General features: G+C 36.9%; 1 protein-coding gene across 3 annotated transcripts; it reads right to left on the bottom strand.

Annotated features, from left to right (window-relative positions):
* Positions 1-1081: 1081 nt before the first annotated feature.
* egfl7 (EGF-like-domain, multiple 7) lies at positions 1082-18426 on the bottom strand. Of its 3 annotated transcripts, none has more exons than XM_056244068.1 (9): positions 18161-18426; positions 12097-12295; positions 10839-10964; positions 10646-10758; positions 10450-10545; positions 7881-8072; positions 2437-2513; positions 1291-1465; positions 1082-1200 (listed from the first exon to the last, which is right to left on the bottom strand). In XM_056244068.1, exons 2-9 carry the CDS (start codon positions 12174-12176, stop codon positions 1181-1183), a joined length of 879 nt encoding a protein of 292 aa, XP_056100043.1. In that variant the 5' UTR covers positions 12177-12295; positions 18161-18426; the 3' UTR covers positions 1082-1180. The 3 variants fall into 3 exon arrangements, with proteins under 3 accessions (XP_056100043.1, XP_056100044.1, XP_056100042.1); XM_056244069.1 differs by lacking the exon at positions 18161-18426 and adding an exon at positions 17290-17532 and having other exon boundaries at positions 10839-10961; XM_056244067.1 differs by lacking the exon at positions 18161-18426 and adding an exon at positions 17290-17531.
* Positions 18427-19607: the final 1181 nt, after the last annotated feature.

Below are 19607 nucleotides of genomic sequence, written 5' to 3'. Positions count from 1 at the left end.
CATAGACATGCTTTTTATATTGAACAATATATATTCTATATATAGTAAATCATTTTCCAGTTGAGGATGTTCCGAAATGCACGTAAAGTATGAAGCTAAAATGGTCTCAAAATTAATGCATTTACAAAATGTGATTCCAAAAAGTGTAAGCTAATTCACTTAAAAAGTTTTACGTACTTACAAAATATGATTAACAAATGCTAAATTCATATTTACAAAAAAAAAAGTATATATTTTTTCATATATATATATATATACACACACACACACACACACATATATATTGTGGCGTGCAGGACGAGGCTGGTGGCGTGATTGATAATGATAATGAGCGACCCCTGCGCGACGCATTGGTCTCGTATCTCTCACGGAGGAGCGGAAGCATAAAGGAGGAGCGACGACAGTGAAGGTCGAGAGAGGAACAGGCCTGGATTTATGTTTTGTTTTATTATGTGACACCAGTCGTCCGTGAGGGGCTGCTGTCTTACTTTCGTTTTGTATGTGTTCGTTGTTTTATTTAAGTCTGTGAATGTTCGCCGGTTCCCGCCTCCTTCTTCCCACAATAACCAACTTTGCTACATATATATATATATATAACCTAATTGTGTTTTTGAAATACTGTTTGCATATTGTGTAAAATGTTGTCATTAATTTTGAGACTATTGTAGCTCCATATAAAAAAAAAAAGAAAAAATCCAAACTATATAAAGTAAAAAAACAAAAACAAATTGTAAACTGTGTGAACAACAAACTAGAAACATTCAATGTTTAAGCAATTTTATTTAAAAAAAAAAAATGTAAACATAAAAATAATATATATAAAAAATAAAAAAGTAGTTTTTTTTCCCAATAGAAATACTCAGGAGAAGAACATGGAATTATAAATATATAAATTTACATATCTCCTGACCCAAACCTACACATGGAGAGACCTATACAGCTGCACTTACACCAAGATTAAATGAGAGAAATACGTGGAAAAACATTACGAAACAATCAAAGCACCCGGTCATCCACCATAAAACTCGAGAGAATTTTTTGCTTGCCATTGCGCTTCCCTACATGCTCTTTAAGTGGATACATGTTTACATGCTTCAGACCCTTAGATCAGTGCTGCAGTTGTTCATTTAGACATCAGATATTGGTTTCACTTGGATCCAGCCCATCTTTGAGTGATCGTCTAGTTTTCCTGGCAGGCACCTGATAAAGACACACATAAGATGTTTTTGTTATTGTATCTATTGAAACAGGTTGTACAGATAAGTTTCACACACACACATATATGCTTACAGGCTCCGATACGCTCCTCCAGGAACCCGACCTGCTCGCTGAGCGAGTCGATACGGTCTAGTTGCTGCAGAGAATGCGACAGGAAGTTGGTCCTCTCGGACAGGAAGCTGTTACCGTCTCCCACACCATCCAACGGGAAGAGCGTGGTGAAGGGAGCCAGAACCATCTCTAGTTTCTACAAAGAGAGAGAGGAAGGTATTCTTACATTTAAAGACACTTATTTTTTTTCTGAATATATAGTTCAGTCATGAAACTCTTCCGAGCAGCTGACGATCGAGCCAATCGATCTGTTTGTTCTATCTACATAACCTTTTTTATTTCCGTCCCGAACCGGCTCAACTGCATTGCAACCATGAGGATTTCCCTCGCCCTCCTCCTTCCCCAGCTCCACCTGCCTAAATCTGTGAGAGGTTCCCCAACTTTCCTTGCAGCATCTCGTTACCCATTCATTATTCACCCTTCATATTCACAGTATGTTCATGTCTACACTCATGCGTACTGTAGCAGATCTAGTCTTTATTTTATTATCAAAATATGTTATTATAAAATATAATATAGAAAAACTGCTTGTCACCTAATGATGAATATGAAATTTAATATGCAGTTTAAACTACTGTTTTATCCTTACATAATGCATACCCTTCATCACATACTGTTATTACATTTAAATGTTAGTGTTTTACAGTACATACTCTAAGAGTATGTGAATATTGTTTTGTTTATATCTTAATTGAGCGAGGTTAATGAGGGCTAACTTATTTATTAACATGTTCAATAACTTTAAATTGTACATAAACCTTTTGGAAGTGCTGAAAAACTGTTTTTTGCCAACTAATGTTATTAATAATGTGACTATGTAATACCTCCTGTTCCTGTGGCATTGACTGAAAACAAACAAACTATTATCTACTAGAAATATCTGCCAAACACGCTCTTTTCCTGACGAACAAAGATGGTTAAACCTGTGTCTGTGTTGTTTCAGAACCTGTGATGTGTGAGGTTGACTACTGCTTTTAATTAAACCATTAGCAAGGCTTTGAACCAGTAACCTCTCTTGGCAAAACGTGCTACAGTTTCCTGTCGTTTGAAGTAGGATGTGTCCTGAGGGTGTGTGTGTGTGTGTGTGTGTGTGTGTGTGTTTCTGACCTGCTCAAGGAGCTCCACTCTGTTTTTAAGCATTTGAACTTCTTCGGTAACGTTCTCCACCAATACAAAACCTCCACCTTTAAGAACAAAAGAAATACATAAATTAGAGACGGACCACACACACACACACTGACATTCAGCCTTCATTAAAACCCAGAACGCAGTGCACATCTCTATTTTTGATCTTTTTAGATCCAGGCTTTGAATATAAATAACGCTTTTATTCAGACAACATGCAAACACACAAACTGACTTTTGTAAGACTTCCAAAAGCAATGTTTTACGTTACATTTGTGCATGTTCTCTGATTGCATGAATTAATATCCAAAGCGCTCCCAGAGCAGACCAAAGATCACAGAAGAATAGAAAGACAGACAGAAATAGAAACAGAAAGAGAATGAGTGTAGGGGGCGACAAAAGGAGGAAAGTTTGAGGTTTGGCAAGAATATGATGCAAATACTTTGATATCCACTCGAGTCCAAAAGTCTGAGACAACTAGAGAAAATTCTTGTTCTTTGTTTTTCAATTTAATACAATATATATATATATATATATATATATATATATGTGTTTGTGTGTGTGTGTTTCTTCAAATTATATTATATATTATGCAGTTTGAGTAAAACTTTTAACTTAAAAATGTATTTGAATTTAAGCATTTTATTTTTTATTGATTAATAAATAAATAAATTATGTATTTTATTTATTTACCATTTATTTATTTATTCGTTTATTTTATTAACTTATTTAAAATTATTTATTTGCTGTTTGCTGTAAATAATGTGTTTTATTTATTAAATTATTCATTAAATAAATGATGTGTTTGATTTATTGGCTGTTTATTTGTTTTTAATAACACATTATTTATTTTTGTTTATTGACTTATTTTGCTATTTGTATGTCCCCGTTTGCTTTAATGACAGCAGCACTGTCATAATCATAATCTTTCAGCATGATTGTGTCCCAAAAGAGCATGAACACAGCTTTTGCAAAGAGTCACATGTCACTATTTGGTTTATTGTGACCTAGAAAGAGCTAGAAAGAAAACATTTCTTCATGTTACATCAGAGCTCTTTGCTTACAATTAGTATTATTTTTAAACTACAACTGTTCATTGTCCAGGTTAAAATGAAGAAATCCCAGTGTTTTGAGACTTTTGCGCTCCACACTACATGAAATCAGGTCATATTTAAAATCACAAGCTTCAGTAAGAGATAACTGTGACTGTGATTGGTTGTTTTGTAAATGGACGTGATTAAGACCCAATCATATCAGAGCTCAGCCCAGTAAGTCCCGCCCGTTGGCTGTTGTTCTGAATGTTTTAGGTTATGAGCTCTGTCAGTCTTAAACTAGTCAATGGGTCGCGCACACACATATTCTTTTTCCTCAGCGTTTGATTTGGCTGCTTCCACAGACGCACACTGAAGCTCAGTCAATCTGTCCCAGATGTGTGTGTTATGAAGACACGTGAGAGAGAGAGAGAGGAGAGAGAGAGAGAGAGAGAGAGAGAGAGAGAGAGAGAGAGAGAGAGAGAGAGAGAGAGAGGGAAGAGAGGAGAGAGAGAGAGAGAGAGAGAGAGAGAGAGAGAGAGAGAGAGAGAGAGGAGAGAGAGAGAGAGAGAGAGAGAGAGAGAGAGAGAGAGAGAGAGAGAGAGAGAGAGAGAGAGAGAGAGAAAGAGCGAGCGAGAGAAGATTTGTGTGAGGGAAAACAGTGACCCCCAGCAGTCTGAGTTTGATAGATATGGAATGCGAGCTACGGATTGAGCCAAAACGAAAACGGGAACAGCAGCTACAAATCGTGTCCGGCAGTGGCCTCTTTAAAAGCAAAATCACCATCATCATACAGCTAAACATTCAGCTTCCTGTTCTTCTATCTGATGACACTAATGGAGTTTCAAACTCAAGGTTTCAGGGACTTTGGGCCCCATAAACTCAACAAAGTATTTGTACAATAGTTGAGGTCAAAATGACATTTAAGAGATTAGGGCTCTCTCGCTCTCCATGTCTGTCTTTCTCTGATCCTTTAGACTTAAATAAAATGATGAAACATTTTACTTAAAGGGAAAGTATGTCTTTTTTTTTTTTTAAGTAAAGAAAAAGCAAAAATATGCTAAATCATCAAAACGTAGAAATGCACAACAATAGATGAAAAACTAAAAACCGGTTAATGCAAGAAAAACATGACTTTTTAAAATGATAGTTGACGATTGACATGCACACTCTGAATGAGCTGCGGAATAAGCAATTCAACCTTGAATAATATCATAAGTAACAGATTGTTTTTGATACTACAGAAAGCTGTAATCATCTGGTATTAGCTATCACTGTCATAAAAAAACTTTAAAAAGCTTTTTATTAAATACTTTAAATAAATATTTTTACTAAATGAATGTTATGCATTTTTACATTAATTTTATTTGTTATTAATTTATTTACTTTTGATTATTTTTTACTGTAGTAACAGTAACTGGCTAATAGCATTTAGTGTAAATGTTTGTAAGGAAACTTCTTGCTGGTCAGTAAGACTGATGACAAATTTATATATATATATATATATATATATTTTTTTTTTTAAAGCTTACACTGTCTGAAAGACATCTCATTTAATTAAAAAAAAATATTTTAAACAATTAATATTTTTTAGTATTTTTTTACAATAATCTTGTTTTAATTTAATTATTTTTAACAGTAGCAAATAACATAAACTGTGGTTATGCTAAATGTTTGTGTAAGGAATTACTCTTGCTGGTCTGTAAGACTGAAAAAATAATGCTTACACTTTAAAAGACATCTCAAATTATTATAGTTTAAATAATTAATATTTATACTAATTATTAGTAGTAGTTTAAGCCATAATTAGTTTAAATTATAATAATTAGTTTAAAAAATAATAATAATTATTTATTTATTTTCTACTGTAGCAACAGTAACTGTAGCAAGTGAGATATTTGGTGTAAACTGTTTACTACGGTACATGTGTGTAAGGGAACTACTCTTGCTGGTCAGTGAGGCTGATGACAGGTTTAGAGTAAACTGAGCTTCTGCACCTCGAGTCTCAGGGGACGTCCCACCAGACAGATGTGGCACAGGGTCAAACTCAACAACACTGAGGTCTGACTAGTGTGGGAACAGAGAAACTAGTGTGTGGGGTCACTTAAAGGTTTACTTTGAAATAGGTTTCCTTTGATATCTAAAAATGAATAAAGAAACTAAGCATGTCCTATAGAAACAAGCTTATCAACATTTAGATTGCCTTGCTATAGCTTTCAACTGCCTGGATTCATACATTACTGCTGAGATTTGAAAATGTTCTACTCTCTTGTACTTTCTAGTAAGCAAACTCCAGGAATGCGTGTTTGAGCTCCAGCCAACAATCAGAACGTGGCGATTATTTTAAACTGTCGCTAGGAAACAGCGAACATGACTATTTAGGGCCAGAGGAGATTCTGTTCATGCTGTTATTTTTAAATCGCAGACAGATATGAAATAGTTCAGGGAAAGAAAACAGAAGAGAGGAGTGAGAGGAGCGCTGCCAACAGGCTTAAAGGCACAACATAGTTTTGGCATAATATTGAGACAGACAGACAAGGGGAGAGTATAATGTTCAGCTTCTCATAGGGACTTCACTAAAGAACTCAAACTTTAACAAAGGCTTTAGATATACTGTACAAAGACAGTGCACTCATTTTAATATGAATAGAGAAAGTGCAACTCGCAATATGGAGGAATAAATCCCGCCTTCAAAATAAAAGAGCCAATCGGCAATCGGTAAAGTTGCATCAGTGGCGCATTGACAGCTCCGGCCTGAAAAATGCAGTTTTTTGTCATGATTTGAGCATTTAGAAACCAAATTTATTAGACAGTTGTGGTCAGATTTAATGTGTGATTTCAAATATCAAATTTAATCGTAAGTTTGAAGAACAGCTTTGGTAATTTTGGCTGTGAGTGAAATGACTTGATTAAAGGGACTTTGACTTTAATTCCGTTATCGCTGGTGCAAAAACAGCATTATTTTATACCATTAAAACTATTAAAAAAAATTTTTGGTTAACTGAAAAAGCTGAAATAAAATAAAATATAAATATTACATGAAAAACTTCTTGTGAAAAAAAAATAATGAAAAAAAAATCAACTAAAACTTAAAATAAGAAATCATTTAATCTTAGATGGTAATATTTAAAAAGCCCAAAAGTAAATAAAAATGACAAAAGCACAATAACAAAATGACTCGAATTTAAACTTAAATGAAAAGTGAAATAGCCTATATAAAATAAAAGCTAATCCAGAAATATTACAAAACAAAACAACAATAGTATATAAATAATACAAAAATAACACTACAAGAGAGTCACTAGATTGGAAATTATAAGCAAATCAGTAATGTTTCGTTTATAAATAAACTAGTTTAGTTGTCATAGAGTTACATTATATTTTTTGAATAATTTAATAATTTTTAATTTTATTAAAATATTTATAATTCATTAAAACTAAAAATATAAATGACATTAAAATATATATATATATTATTTATAAAAAAGGTAGGTAAAAATCTGAAAAACTCCTTATTGTCAATATCTGTTAAACATATCTTTGGAGTGATATTATGCTCTTAACAAAGAAAGTCAATGAGAGCTTGCAGCCATGCAGGGCCTGTATTTTGAAGAAGCCGTGTGTCCCCGCTGAAGAAGCTGGCTGTTCAGGTGGTCTGTTCCTGCTGTTTGGAGGCAGACGGAGTTTGTGGTCGCTGTGGTCACCAGTCACAGTGCACTATTACTCACGGTACGAGTTGAGAGTGGCATAGCGCGTACCAAAAGTAATAATGAACCGTGAGGCTGGTCAGAGTTCCACCTGCAGGGGGCGCTAGAGAGGAAACACACTTATACACTGCCCACACTTACCTATTATGACATATTTTCACACACTGTAATTGCATTACCACTTAAGCCCATTACTTGTTTTATTTTCGAAATGCTTTTCTGTACTATTCTTCCTAAATAGTATGCGAGTTTAGAATAAATGTGTCTCTATTCATTGTATTTTTGCAAGCAGTGTGCCAAAAGTGCCGGGTTTTTCTAGTGGATTTGTGAAGTATGTGCATGCTTTTTTGGTTAATATTGCCCACAACCCCTTGTGCAATGGAAATGGGGAATCTGAGACCGTTCTCTTCCCACATTTTCAGTTGCAGAAAAGTGGACAGGAATGTGAGACCAAAACTGCCACAGTTTATAAATGTATGAACTTATAATTAATACTGAATTTAGATGGATGCGAACAGGGATCTGTGGTATTCCAATGCAATTGTAAGATATAGTAGTGTGTGCGGTTTGTCCTGGTGTCATCATGTATGTGCGTGTGTATGGAGATTCATGGTTCTTGTATCTTGAGTGCTGATGATGAATATCTATCAGTATGTCTGCGGCTGATTATAATGTATATATGTCTTACCAGCGTCGCTACTGGATGAGCGATCGTCGGGTTTTGGAGGAGCGATGGGCGGGGGGGAGGGGGGACGACTTCTTGAACACGTTATTTCATCTTCAGCCAGACTGAATCCCTCCTCACACACACACCGATAACTCCCCAGCGTATTTACACACTTCTGTGAGCAGCGCTGACCTTCCTTACACTCATCCACATCTGAGAGAGAAAGATGTCTTTTAAAAGAACCACTCTTTTTCCCCTAAAGCCCATTTATATTGTTAGTATCTCATGACCACTTTCCACCCTTAAACTAATTTACGAATATATTAAAAAAATATCATTTTAAGGAGCAGTGAAATGGTTTTTCATGAGCCCTTTAAAATAAGTGTACGAAGCAACTACTTTCCACCCATAATTATATTTATATTTATTAGTGCTGGGCAACGATTAAAAATTTTAATCGTGATTAATCGCATGATTTTCTTGCGATTAATCGCGATTAATCGCATTGTTACGCGCAAACTTTAATAATGAATTCTAAAGTAGTCTATTACTCACTTTTGATTTAAATGTACTGCTATATACACAAAAGTGTAATAACATGTGGTTTGCAAAAACTTTAAACAAATAAGGTGCTTTTACCAGCAGTATTCCCTTTACACAGCAATAAAATATTTATTGTAAATCTCAACTTAAACATTAATGTAATCAAATCAAATATTAAAACAAAGCTATTTGCCACTGCCAGGGCATTACCTTTTATCTAGCTTGTTAAAACGAGTCCAGTTTTCTTGGTTTTTTTCTTAACAGGTATCAACAGGTGTCTTTTAGCAGCAGAAACAGTCTATGTCAGAGGTCATGAGATATAAGTCGACCAACGTTACTTCTCTGATAGTAGCTTAGGTTTGGTCATGCCATGGTTTCGCACGTACACTAAGATCGCATTAAACAGAGGTAAAGCCCAATTTATACTTCTGCGTCGAACTTACGTCGTACCCTGACGTGCACCTCTCCAAAAATTTAACGACGCGTCAATTCTACGCGCACCGCAAGCGCTGTGATTGCTAGAACCGCTCCACGGGTTTCACATGCTCCCTCTGCATGTGTAATTGCGCGTCAACGCGGACAACGACGCAGAAGTAAAACCAACCAACGCGTAGTGTATAGCGACACAGAAGTATCAGCCTTTTAGAGTGAGGTGAATTGGTCGAGCACAAGGTGCAGCGACAAGCGGGTGCGTTCTGTGAAACTGTTGCGCTCATGCTCGCCTCACGCGCTCGCCTCACGCACGCGCCCGCCCGTTGCCGAAGTTGAATTGTCTAAAAGGATTTTGATTGTCTATAACTTTTTGTACACGACGCGCAGTACAAATCATTGGAAGAGAGACTGATCCTCGGCTCGCTGTTTGAGTTTCCAATATTTAAATAGTTATCAGGACATCAACAGAAGGGAATTCACATTACAGAGCATCCCCGCTAAACTACACGCAGGCACATCAGGTAAAGTTATGTATAATTTTAATTTAAGTTAAAAAGACTACAGCTTCGTTGCGCACAGAAGCCGTTGCTATGGTTACTATCCATAGAGCGCCTGTCATTCACTCGCGGAGCGCTGTCTCCCTTTCTGTTCACCTGCCAAAGCCTCTCCACTGCAGCTGGTTTGGGTGGGTTATTTGCTGGCTGACCAACATCCCACCCCTCCTGTGATCCATGGTTTGACTCTAGGCCTATGTCCTATTTAGAGCCAGTGTGCAACGGACTTTCAAAATAAAAAAAATAAAAAAACTGCGTTAACGTGCGATAAAAAAATTGTCGGCATTAATTAATAAATGCGTTAACGCGATAATAACGCGTTAACTTGCCCAGCCCTAATATTTATATAAAAACAGGAAAACAGGACTTCCCTTGCTCTCTATTAAAAATAAAATAATATAAAAAATTATGTAAATATAAAACACATACACACACACACGCGCACACACAAGCACACACACACATATATATATATGTATACACACATATATAAACCCTTAGGTGTTATATGTATATACGGCTCACAATTAGGGATGCACCGATTTGAAAATGTCGGCCGATACCGATTATTCTTTATGTTTGAAAGCTAATAACCAATATATAGGCCGATAAATCTAAATCCAAATTTTTATGTCATTTTTGAGAGCCTCATTACAAAACAAAAGTCTCACCATTAAAAGCAGGCATGTCCCAAGCACACAATTATAATGTTCTCATTATAATTTTATATAGCCTATGACAGAGTTGCGCTGCACATGTTGCTCTTAACTGTATTTTCCTTGTTTTAAGTGATTCCAATCATAATTCCAGCAATTCAAAACCATCATGGCGAACAGTGCGCATCTAGAATGTCTCAGCTGAAGGAAATAAGACATTATTTATCAGCTTTAATACATTGACTGATAACAATAACATTAAAAAACGACCATATTTCGGCCGATACCGATATATTGTGCATCCCTACTCACAAAGCATGCCATTCTTTGTGCATGCAACTCATTTTATAAAGCATGCACCATGAACATAACAGTAAATGAATGTTAGTGTGTGTTTGTGAGTACCTATTTGACAGTATCGTCCTGTCCATCCTCTCGGACATGAACAGTGATTAGGCCTTATACATGACCCTCCATTTACACAGGTCTTCTCACACACCGCTACAGATGGAAATACACACACATATGCATTTATGAATTCAAATGTGAAAACCCATTCAGAGCTAACGTTAACCAATATGACTTTTGGACCTCCGGTTACCTTGGTTACAGTTGTGTGAATGTATGCGTCGCCACCCCGGACAGCATTCTGGGTAAATGTGTACATTTGGAGCCGCTCTGCTCACCTGTCTGTAAGAAACCCTGTAGATCGTCCTGTGAAACACATAGTCTAGTGAACTGCTGATACTTTATGCAGTGTAATGTATATTTCTTGTGTTGTTGTGTGATCTTACTTGTATGTGCTACACATGCGGTGGTTTTGGCACATGGTGATGTAGGGTTTGTGTACAGGCTGAAGGAACGACTCTGTGCTGTAGGACACACGACGACTCCACGCGTCTCCAACACACACTCTCCTTCTGAAACACACGCAGACACACAGTTATAAACAAACACACTCCTACACACAAATATCGCTTATATTTACATTACCGTTCAAAGTCTCTTCTACGGAGCCCCCCTAGTCCCACTTTGTCAAAAAAATGTATTATAACTATCTCGTGGCCTCAAGATAGTTTCTCTATCTTGAGGCCACGAGTTACTTATCTTGAGGCCACGAGATAGTTATAATACATTTTTTTGACAAAGTGGGACTAAGGGGGCTCCGTATTTATTTGATCAAAATAGAGTAAAAAAAAAAAAGTTTATATTACAATTTAAAATCCAGTTTTCAGTGTCACATGATCCTCCAGAAATCATTCTAATATGCTGATTTGCTGAAACATTTATTATTATCAATGTTGAAAACAGTTAGTCTGCTTAATAGTTTTGTGGAAACTGATACATCTTTATCAACAAAAAAAAAATATTTTGCGACATTATAAATACCTTTACTGTCAAATAAATGAGTACTTGCTGAATAAAAAAAATATGCATTTAATTATATTATATTACAATAAGCATTTAAAAGTGTGTGTTAAATATAATGCTTGGAAAGACATTATATTGTCGTTTGTGTATCAAAAGCTTGCTGTCCATCAGTTCTAACGGGACGTGGCTGATTGATGTAATTAGCTGCTATTATATGCGTTGACCTTTAACCTTATAGTGACCCATGACCCCATGAGGCCCAAGAGCCCATTGACACTTCCTGACACTACCGCTGCATGTGAGTAGGTAGGTACTACATTTGAATTTACTCCACGACCATTAAAAAAGTATCTTAAAGTTCTATATAATATGAATATGGCTAGTATGAATGGAAATCGGACGTATAGGCCTACTACATTTGCTATAACTGTCATGTGACCTACCAGCGTCAGTTATGATACATACTTCACTGCCATTCATAAATCCTCTCCCGTGGCCTCATGGGAAAGTGTCAGCGAATGCGCACTTCAGAATCTCGCCAGAAGAAGTAGGTCATCCGGGCACTTTTCACCTACTCTTTTTCGAATACTACTCTTTACGCGTACTGTTTTTCACATACTATATACAATTTCGGACGAAGCGTACAGTCACTACTGTGTGTGTATTTATGTGAGCCATTACCCGTGGTGACCATGAATCTGAGGCGTGCAGGTCACATGCAGGAGAAACAGAGAAGAGGAGAGCAGGACCGCTGTGTACATCTCTCTCTCTCTCTCTCTCTCCGTCTATCTGTCACTCTCTCTCAGGTGTGTCTGACAGCAGGAAGAGAGACTTTCGGGAGTGTCTGTCCCCCTCAGGTACACCCAGGTCAATCAGCTACCTGAGAGAGAGAGAAAACAGTAAATGTCTTATACAATAGTAATCTATAACCAATCTATAATAATACATTTAAAATAATATACAGTAATAATAACAATAGTATATGATGATCGATACAGGGGCAACAGTATTTAGCACAAATTTTCCTCTTAAAACCATTCGATTCCTTGTATATAGAAGGTTTAAATGGCAAACTTTCTCACTTTTGCAAATGCTGATAATGTTTATTGGACTGAATTCTGGGTTGGTGAAAACAATGTAGGCGCGATAATTGGTGTTGACATTTTGAAAGACAGAAGCAGATGTTTTGCTTTCAAAAGATGACACTCATTACAAATCACTGAAAAGGATATATATATATATATATATATATATATATATATATATATATATTTTTTTTTTTTTTTTTTTTTTTTTTTTCACGCCAGTGGATTCCAGAATTCACCTCCTTTAGTAATAATAAAAAAATAGCGTTTTTTAGATAAAACATTGGACGCTTTAATAATCTATTTTAAGAAGAATGTACCCTCTTTAAAGTAACTTGAGAAATACCTGTAATATATATATTATATAATAATATTATTAATGTGTTACACTCTAAAAAAATGCTGGGTTGTTTCAACCCAAATTTGGGTCAAATATGGACAAACCCAAATGTTGGGTTAAAAATGTAATTTAAAATTTTAACCCAACTTCAACTTTCACTTTCAACTTTAATTTTTTTTATTACATTTTTAACCCAACATTTGGGTTTGTCCGTATTTGACCCAAATTTGGGTTGAAACAACCCAGCATTTTTTAGAGTGTATTTATTTTTCCCTGGCATTTGGGGTTGTTGTGTTGGGATGGGAATTTGGGTAGGAAAAGTAAAAAGGAATGCCTTTAGAAGTGTTTTTGCCACTGAATACTTTCTATGTACCTTGTTCTGATTATAAAAAAAAAAAAAAAAAGGTTCCTCCTTTAAGTTGAAAATGGCCCCATCAGAGTACTACCAGATCCAAGATCTTTGCCCAGAGAGCACTGAACTAGTCTTTATGAAATGTTATTTCTGCTATACTTCCTTACTGAACAGCTGGATCCCATCATACTGTACAGACAACACACAGAACAGACATTAAGAATAAAAAAAAAGAATAGCATTAAGAATAACTCTCATGTTTAAACATGAGAGAGTTAATGCACTTTTAAAGGCAGAAACTTAGAGAAAATTAATCATCATTAAGAAGTGCATTTGTTACAAATCACAGCTGATTGAATCAAACATGGTTCTAAGAAATGTGTGTTTTCATAAGTACACACACACATTCGCATGCTTTATAACAGTGCTAAAATCAGATCATAACTCATAACGCAGCTAAAGTGGTTTCATTTTCATCTGGGTGTTATGAAGATACATTTATGTGTTACCATCTGTAACATGGAGATTTCAGGTTATACAGGTTTTAAATATAACTTTAATAAGAACATGTTATTAAAAACATGGCTTCGATTACTGAAACAGCATTTAGCATGTCGTCGGTCCCGCCACACACACGCATGAACCTCTGCTTCAGATGAACACGAGACTATGCAAAGTCAACTATATTAAAAGTCATTTCTCTTCTTGAAGTAAAATTTTAACTTGTATGCACATGTACACACACACACACACGTGTGTTCTCTCATCTTGAACAGCTTACAGTAATCATTAGGTTATGGCTGGTTTAATGAGTTCAGGTTTAAAGCGCGGTGTAAAACAGGTCTCAGTTTTCCCTAGAGAGCTTTTGACAACAGCTATTATACCACACCTGTGTGTGTGTGTGTGTGTGTGTGTGTGTGTGGCTATAAATGAGAGAGCCAAATTTCCTCACCTATATAGTGAAACATTATGACAACCGACAAGTGAGGACATTTTACTGGTCCTCACTAGTTAAAAAGGCTTATAAATCAGCCAAAACATGTCTTTATTGAAATCTAGGGGCTTTTACTTGGGTTAGGCCATAGGAAATATCATCATTAACCTGTTATAAAATCAGTGGAAGTCTATGCAATGTCCTCCTCATTAATAGTGAAACAAGAGGCTGTGGATATGAGTGTGCATGTGTGTGTGTGTGTGTGTGTGTGTGTGTGTGTGTGTGTGTGTGTGTGTGTGTGTGTGTGTGTGTGTGTGTGTGTGTGTGTGTGTGTGTGTGTAAGAAGCACTTTAAACAAGGTCTGTCATATTTTCTGGAGATTAATGACCCATTTTACCCCTGATCTATGCTTAATGATTTTGACCTGTGTGCATGTGTAGGGCTGGTAAAATCTGGATCTGCTACTAAATGTTTTCGTTTTTTTAATTTACTTCAGTGACTGAGCAAGTTAGCGAGCAAAACTTAGTGAGTATATTTTTGGATTTTAAAAAAAGATACTGTCAAACATATTTAAATACATGACATATAAGTTTCCATATAAATTACATACAATTTTAGTTTCCCAGGATATTTGTCTCTAACCACATTTTAAAGACAATATAATTAATTATGAAATTACGAATAAAGGTGTACTAAAAGGGATTGTTCACCCAAAAATGAAAATTAGCCCGTGATTTACTCACCCTGAAGCCATAGGTGTATATGACATTCTTCTTTCAGACTTCCAAGCTTTATAATTGGAGTAAAGTGGAAGTCCTTCAAAGCGCATCCATTCCTGATAAAAGTGCTCCACGCGGCTCTGGGGGTTAATAAAGGCCTTCTAAAGTGAAGCGCTCGTGTAACAAAAATATTCATATTTAAAACTTTAAATCGACTAAAATAACTAGCTTCCGGCAAACGGCCGTACGCATCGACTTTTTAATATATTTTTTTTCCAGGACATTTTTTAATATAACTCAGATTGTATTCGTCTGAAAGAAGAATGTCATATACATAGGATGACTTGAGGGTGAGTAAATCACAGGCTAATTTTCATTTTTGGGTGAACTATCCCTTTAAGTCCTTCTTATATGCCAAAAAAACATTATTAAGTTCAACTAATTGCATTTAATCTCTTCCAAATGACAGTAGTTATGGTGTGAACGCAGCATAAGCTGCTGGTTTTGGTTCAGGAGGAACTGTAACAGGCGTCTGCTGTTTCGGTTGCGCTGCTCGCTGACTGACGTCTGTCTAACTCTGCATAGCATGAAACGCGCTAGTGACGCGTGATGTCTGCGCGAGACATACGCTGACAGGCAGGTAGGACATCGTATCATTGCATTCGGACCGAATTCAATGATTGGACAAACATTTTATGGTCCTACGCCTTCCACAGACGATATATAAAATACTTTTAGACCATAACTTAGTGATTGCTATAAGGATGTGGACACTTTCAACCAGCATAACAAAAAATGTTTCTGGAACAAATCATACCCTGCATTTAATGCTTGTTTGAGCATTGTGGTGTTAGCTTAGCAACATTCTCACAGAAATTCAACTGAAATGAATTGATGTTCCTGCCAGTACTGAGGTGCGCGTGCGCGCAACTGGCTAATCATGTGCGATTCCATGTGTGTTACTGTTGTTACTTTGTTTGGTTGTTAAAATGGGATTTGTTAAGATAACAACACTTTCCACAGCACTGAGCGCCTCTACAGCAGCTGGTGAGCTTTGAAACCTCCACATAAGGATTGTGGGTCAGATAGTGTTTTCACATGTCTGCAGTTTGAGTCGGACGACCCACCGCAGAACATCTGACACCACAATGAGGCAGTAAAGTGGTTTAAGACTTCTGGATGACTTTCACACTGATCTCCTGCCAAACACGTAATGGTTTCTACAGGTCCATACCTGCAGGCTGTATGAGTTACAGAAACTGTATATGTGTGTGTCTCTCACAATTCATCTGATTGCCGTCATATGTAAACACTTGCCACGTGTCTTATATAAACGCTGCCAGATCTCGGACTCACAGTCTCTGAGCAGCCGTGTGCGTAACACATCAAAAATAAACTTTAGTTTACTTGCTAGTGATGTTGCATGAAGATAATTATCCATTAGTTATGGTTAAGGACGATAAAAAGCATAAGAGAAAGGTGAATATTATAGTGTTGCAAACTTTCAACACTTTCTGCCAAACAATAATCATTGAATCACAAAGCAACGCGTAGTGCATTTGTGTACGTGCAAAATGTACATTTAAACACAAATGCTAAACCACAAAAAAGCCTCAACATGAATGTAAAACTCTGTATATAAACACACTGACATTTAGATCCACATCACTGCATATAATCAGAAAAAATGGCACTAATTAGAAACGGAAGCAGTTAAGACTAATGGAGGGCAAGCCTTTAGTGTGTGTGTGTGTGTGTGTTTATATTTGGAATGGAATGCTTACTGCTTAGTGTGCAGTATATACTGCATACTACTGCTTAAAAAGTATTATGTGAAACAATGTGCAATATATCATGATGCATTTATAAAAGTAGTTGGCTACATTGTTATTTCTACAATTAAATGCCTACCGGTATGTTCAATTCAGTAAGTGATGTCTAGTGATCATAAATTTGGCATATTTATTTACTTTAAAACTGTGGGGGGTTTAAGTGTTGGCACTTCAAAAAAACGTACTGAGCAGTATTCAGTAGTAAACTAGTATTCCATTACCTAAAAAAGCAATTACCTTCGCTTCATCACACTTATCAAGCATTTTGGATAAGTAGGTTATCCGAGTATTTCATGCACATTATGCACTGATGCATGTTAAATAATTCAGATATAGTATGCTATTCTGTGTACTAAGTATAGTTTGCAGTCTGGCCGCTTTAACGGTAATCGACCAGCAGGCGGCGCTGTTTTCATACAACATTATTTGCGACCATTCACAGATCCCAGTGTTGATCCAGTTCAGTCTAATCTAATGACAATTATAGTAATACACACACACATAATGACCTGTACAAAATTGTTGCATGAGCAAATAGATTATAATGAACTGCATGATGCATGCATGAATTTACAAAAACTATTTAAAATATATATTTGTTCAATGACTCACTGCTGGATTACTCCTGTTCACGAGATTAACCGCTCGTGCGTGGATGCAAAAGAGGAAAGAAAGAGAGTGGTCCCCCAGCGGTTCCCAAAAACGAAGTTTCCCACCAAACTCTGAGGACAAACGTGGAATAATTTTATAAATAGTCCAAAAACACACATGTGCCCAAATTTGCACTGGCTCGAAACTCCTGCGCGCGCTTCCCGTAGCTCAGCTCTCCGTGTTTAGGAGTCTTTTTTTTTTTTCTTTTTTTTTTTTGCACACTCAGTTGAGTTCCCTCACAACTGTCAAAGCGTGCAGGGGGGTAACCACACCACTACTGCCCCTCCTTCACCGGGACGTCCCGAGAGAAACACTCACGCAAGAGCTCTCCCTCGCTCCGCGTGACGTCATCGCTGCAGGAATTCACGCGCAGCGGCTCAGTTTACCGGGTCACACGTAAAACACAGAAATAAAGGGAAACATTTAAGAGCGCAGGGGGAAAAATAGAAATGGAAGCTAAACCCTCTCTGTTTAACGCGCAGTAGTTCAAATGTAAATCACATCCTGGTCCAAATATAATTTGCTGTTAATAAATCAGTAGGCCTAGCCTACATGGAAATAGGCTGGAAACACTTGATCGTTTTGTCGTGAATTTAAACATTATTTATATAGCCTACAATTCATTATTATAAAATTTTGCCAGAAAGACAGAACACACTGCACCTTAATTTTCCCCCCATTTTTTATTTTACATCGTCCATTATGTCAAGCATTTTTAATGTCCTCAATTTATTGTAAGTGAAATACTCTGTATATAATGTGTAATGGCTTATTACTGAAGTGTAACCAAAGAAAATCGCCATGCCAATGTAAGTAATGTCCTCACACTCACCCAGTTAATAAAATCACGTGATCTCGCGCTGAGCTCGAGGCCATTCGATCCACCTGTCGCGCGCTCTGACGCGCTTCTCCATCGCCAGCATTTCTTATAAACTCTTCTTCTCTCTGATAAAGAGCGGCGTGTGGTCAACGTCTCGATGCTCCCCGTGAACCGACTGGCGAGGAATGAGATGCTTTTGGGCGTTTTTCTCCTGCTTTTTATTCTGCGCTTCCTGTGGAACTCAGGAATTGGACGGACAATCCCAAACCGGAAATCCTGCGAGTGTTTGGAGCTGATAAACCCCTTCTGGCCTGCACAAACACTCCCCTCGTGCCCTTCAAGTCCCAATACGGGTAATCACGTCTCTATCTAAGACCGCAAACACACTGGGATAAACTGTAGAAGCAGCGAGAGTTTGGCCCTGTGATTTCAACTAGGCTATAGGAAGAATAGGCTTGGGTTATTTACCCAAAAATGAAAAATGAAACGTGCAGGTGTTACCTTAAAGGGATAGTTCACCCAAAAATGATAATTCTGTCATCATTTACTCACCCTCATGTCCTTCCAACCCCGTAAGACTTTCGTTCTTCCGAACTCAAATGAAGATGTTTTTTGTTGAAATCCGAGAGCTTTCTGTCCCTCCATTGATAGCTACGCAACTACCACTGTGATGCTTCAAAAAGTTTTTAAAGAGATCGTAAAACTAATCCATATGAATTGAGCGGTTTAGTCCAAATTTTCTAAAGAGACTCGATCGCTTTGTGTGACACAGCTTTCCAAAAATCTTCGCTTCTTATACAAAGCTATATTGTAAGGCTTCAGAGAATAATGTACAAATCTTTTAGACTCTTTTATTATATTCTATTTTGTCTTCTTTTTTTCTTGACCACATCATCCCCCGCGAAGTCCCCATGATTCTGCTCAATTTCTTCTTTTGTGTTCCACAGAAGAAAGAAAGTCAAACCGACCTGAAGGAGTGAGTAATTGATGACAGCATTTCCATTTTTGTGCGAGCTATTCTTTTCAGGCTGGTTTAATGGATGTGGGTGGGAGTTATGGGGGTCGGTGATTTGAACCATCAGATTAAACCAGACCAGAAAAGAGGTCTAGTAGACATCGCGTTCATGCTTCCAGTCCTGACATATTGACATTGTAGTGCAATGTTTGTGAAGTGTGTGTTTTGATTCACACGCACAAAATACTAATTTAGACAACATTAGACTGTATTAAAAGGATTTCAGCTTTTATTTGATCCACATTATGTGTGAGTAAGTGCGTGTTAGAGAACGAAAGACTGATATATTAGTCCAAATAAGTTGAGGAAACGGCTCTGCACAGCACTTCCTGTGAAGCAGGAAGCAGGAAGTGTGTGGAAGAGGAAGATTGTGCTTTGGGTCACAGGGAACAATGAGAGTAAGAACTTAAAGGAAAGAGTCATGCGTCAACGTGAGAGCAGGGC

This window comes from Rhinichthys klamathensis, unplaced genomic scaffold (genome assembly GCF_029890125.1).
Source record: "Rhinichthys klamathensis goyatoka isolate OS25496 unplaced genomic scaffold, OSU_Roscu_1.1 h1tg000903l_1, whole genome shotgun sequence".
Taxonomy (NCBI): Eukaryota; Metazoa; Chordata; class Actinopteri; order Cypriniformes; family Leuciscidae; genus Rhinichthys; species Rhinichthys klamathensis.
The sequence above is the reverse complement of the archived record's forward strand: the minus strand, read 5'-3'. Positions and strand labels throughout refer to the sequence as shown.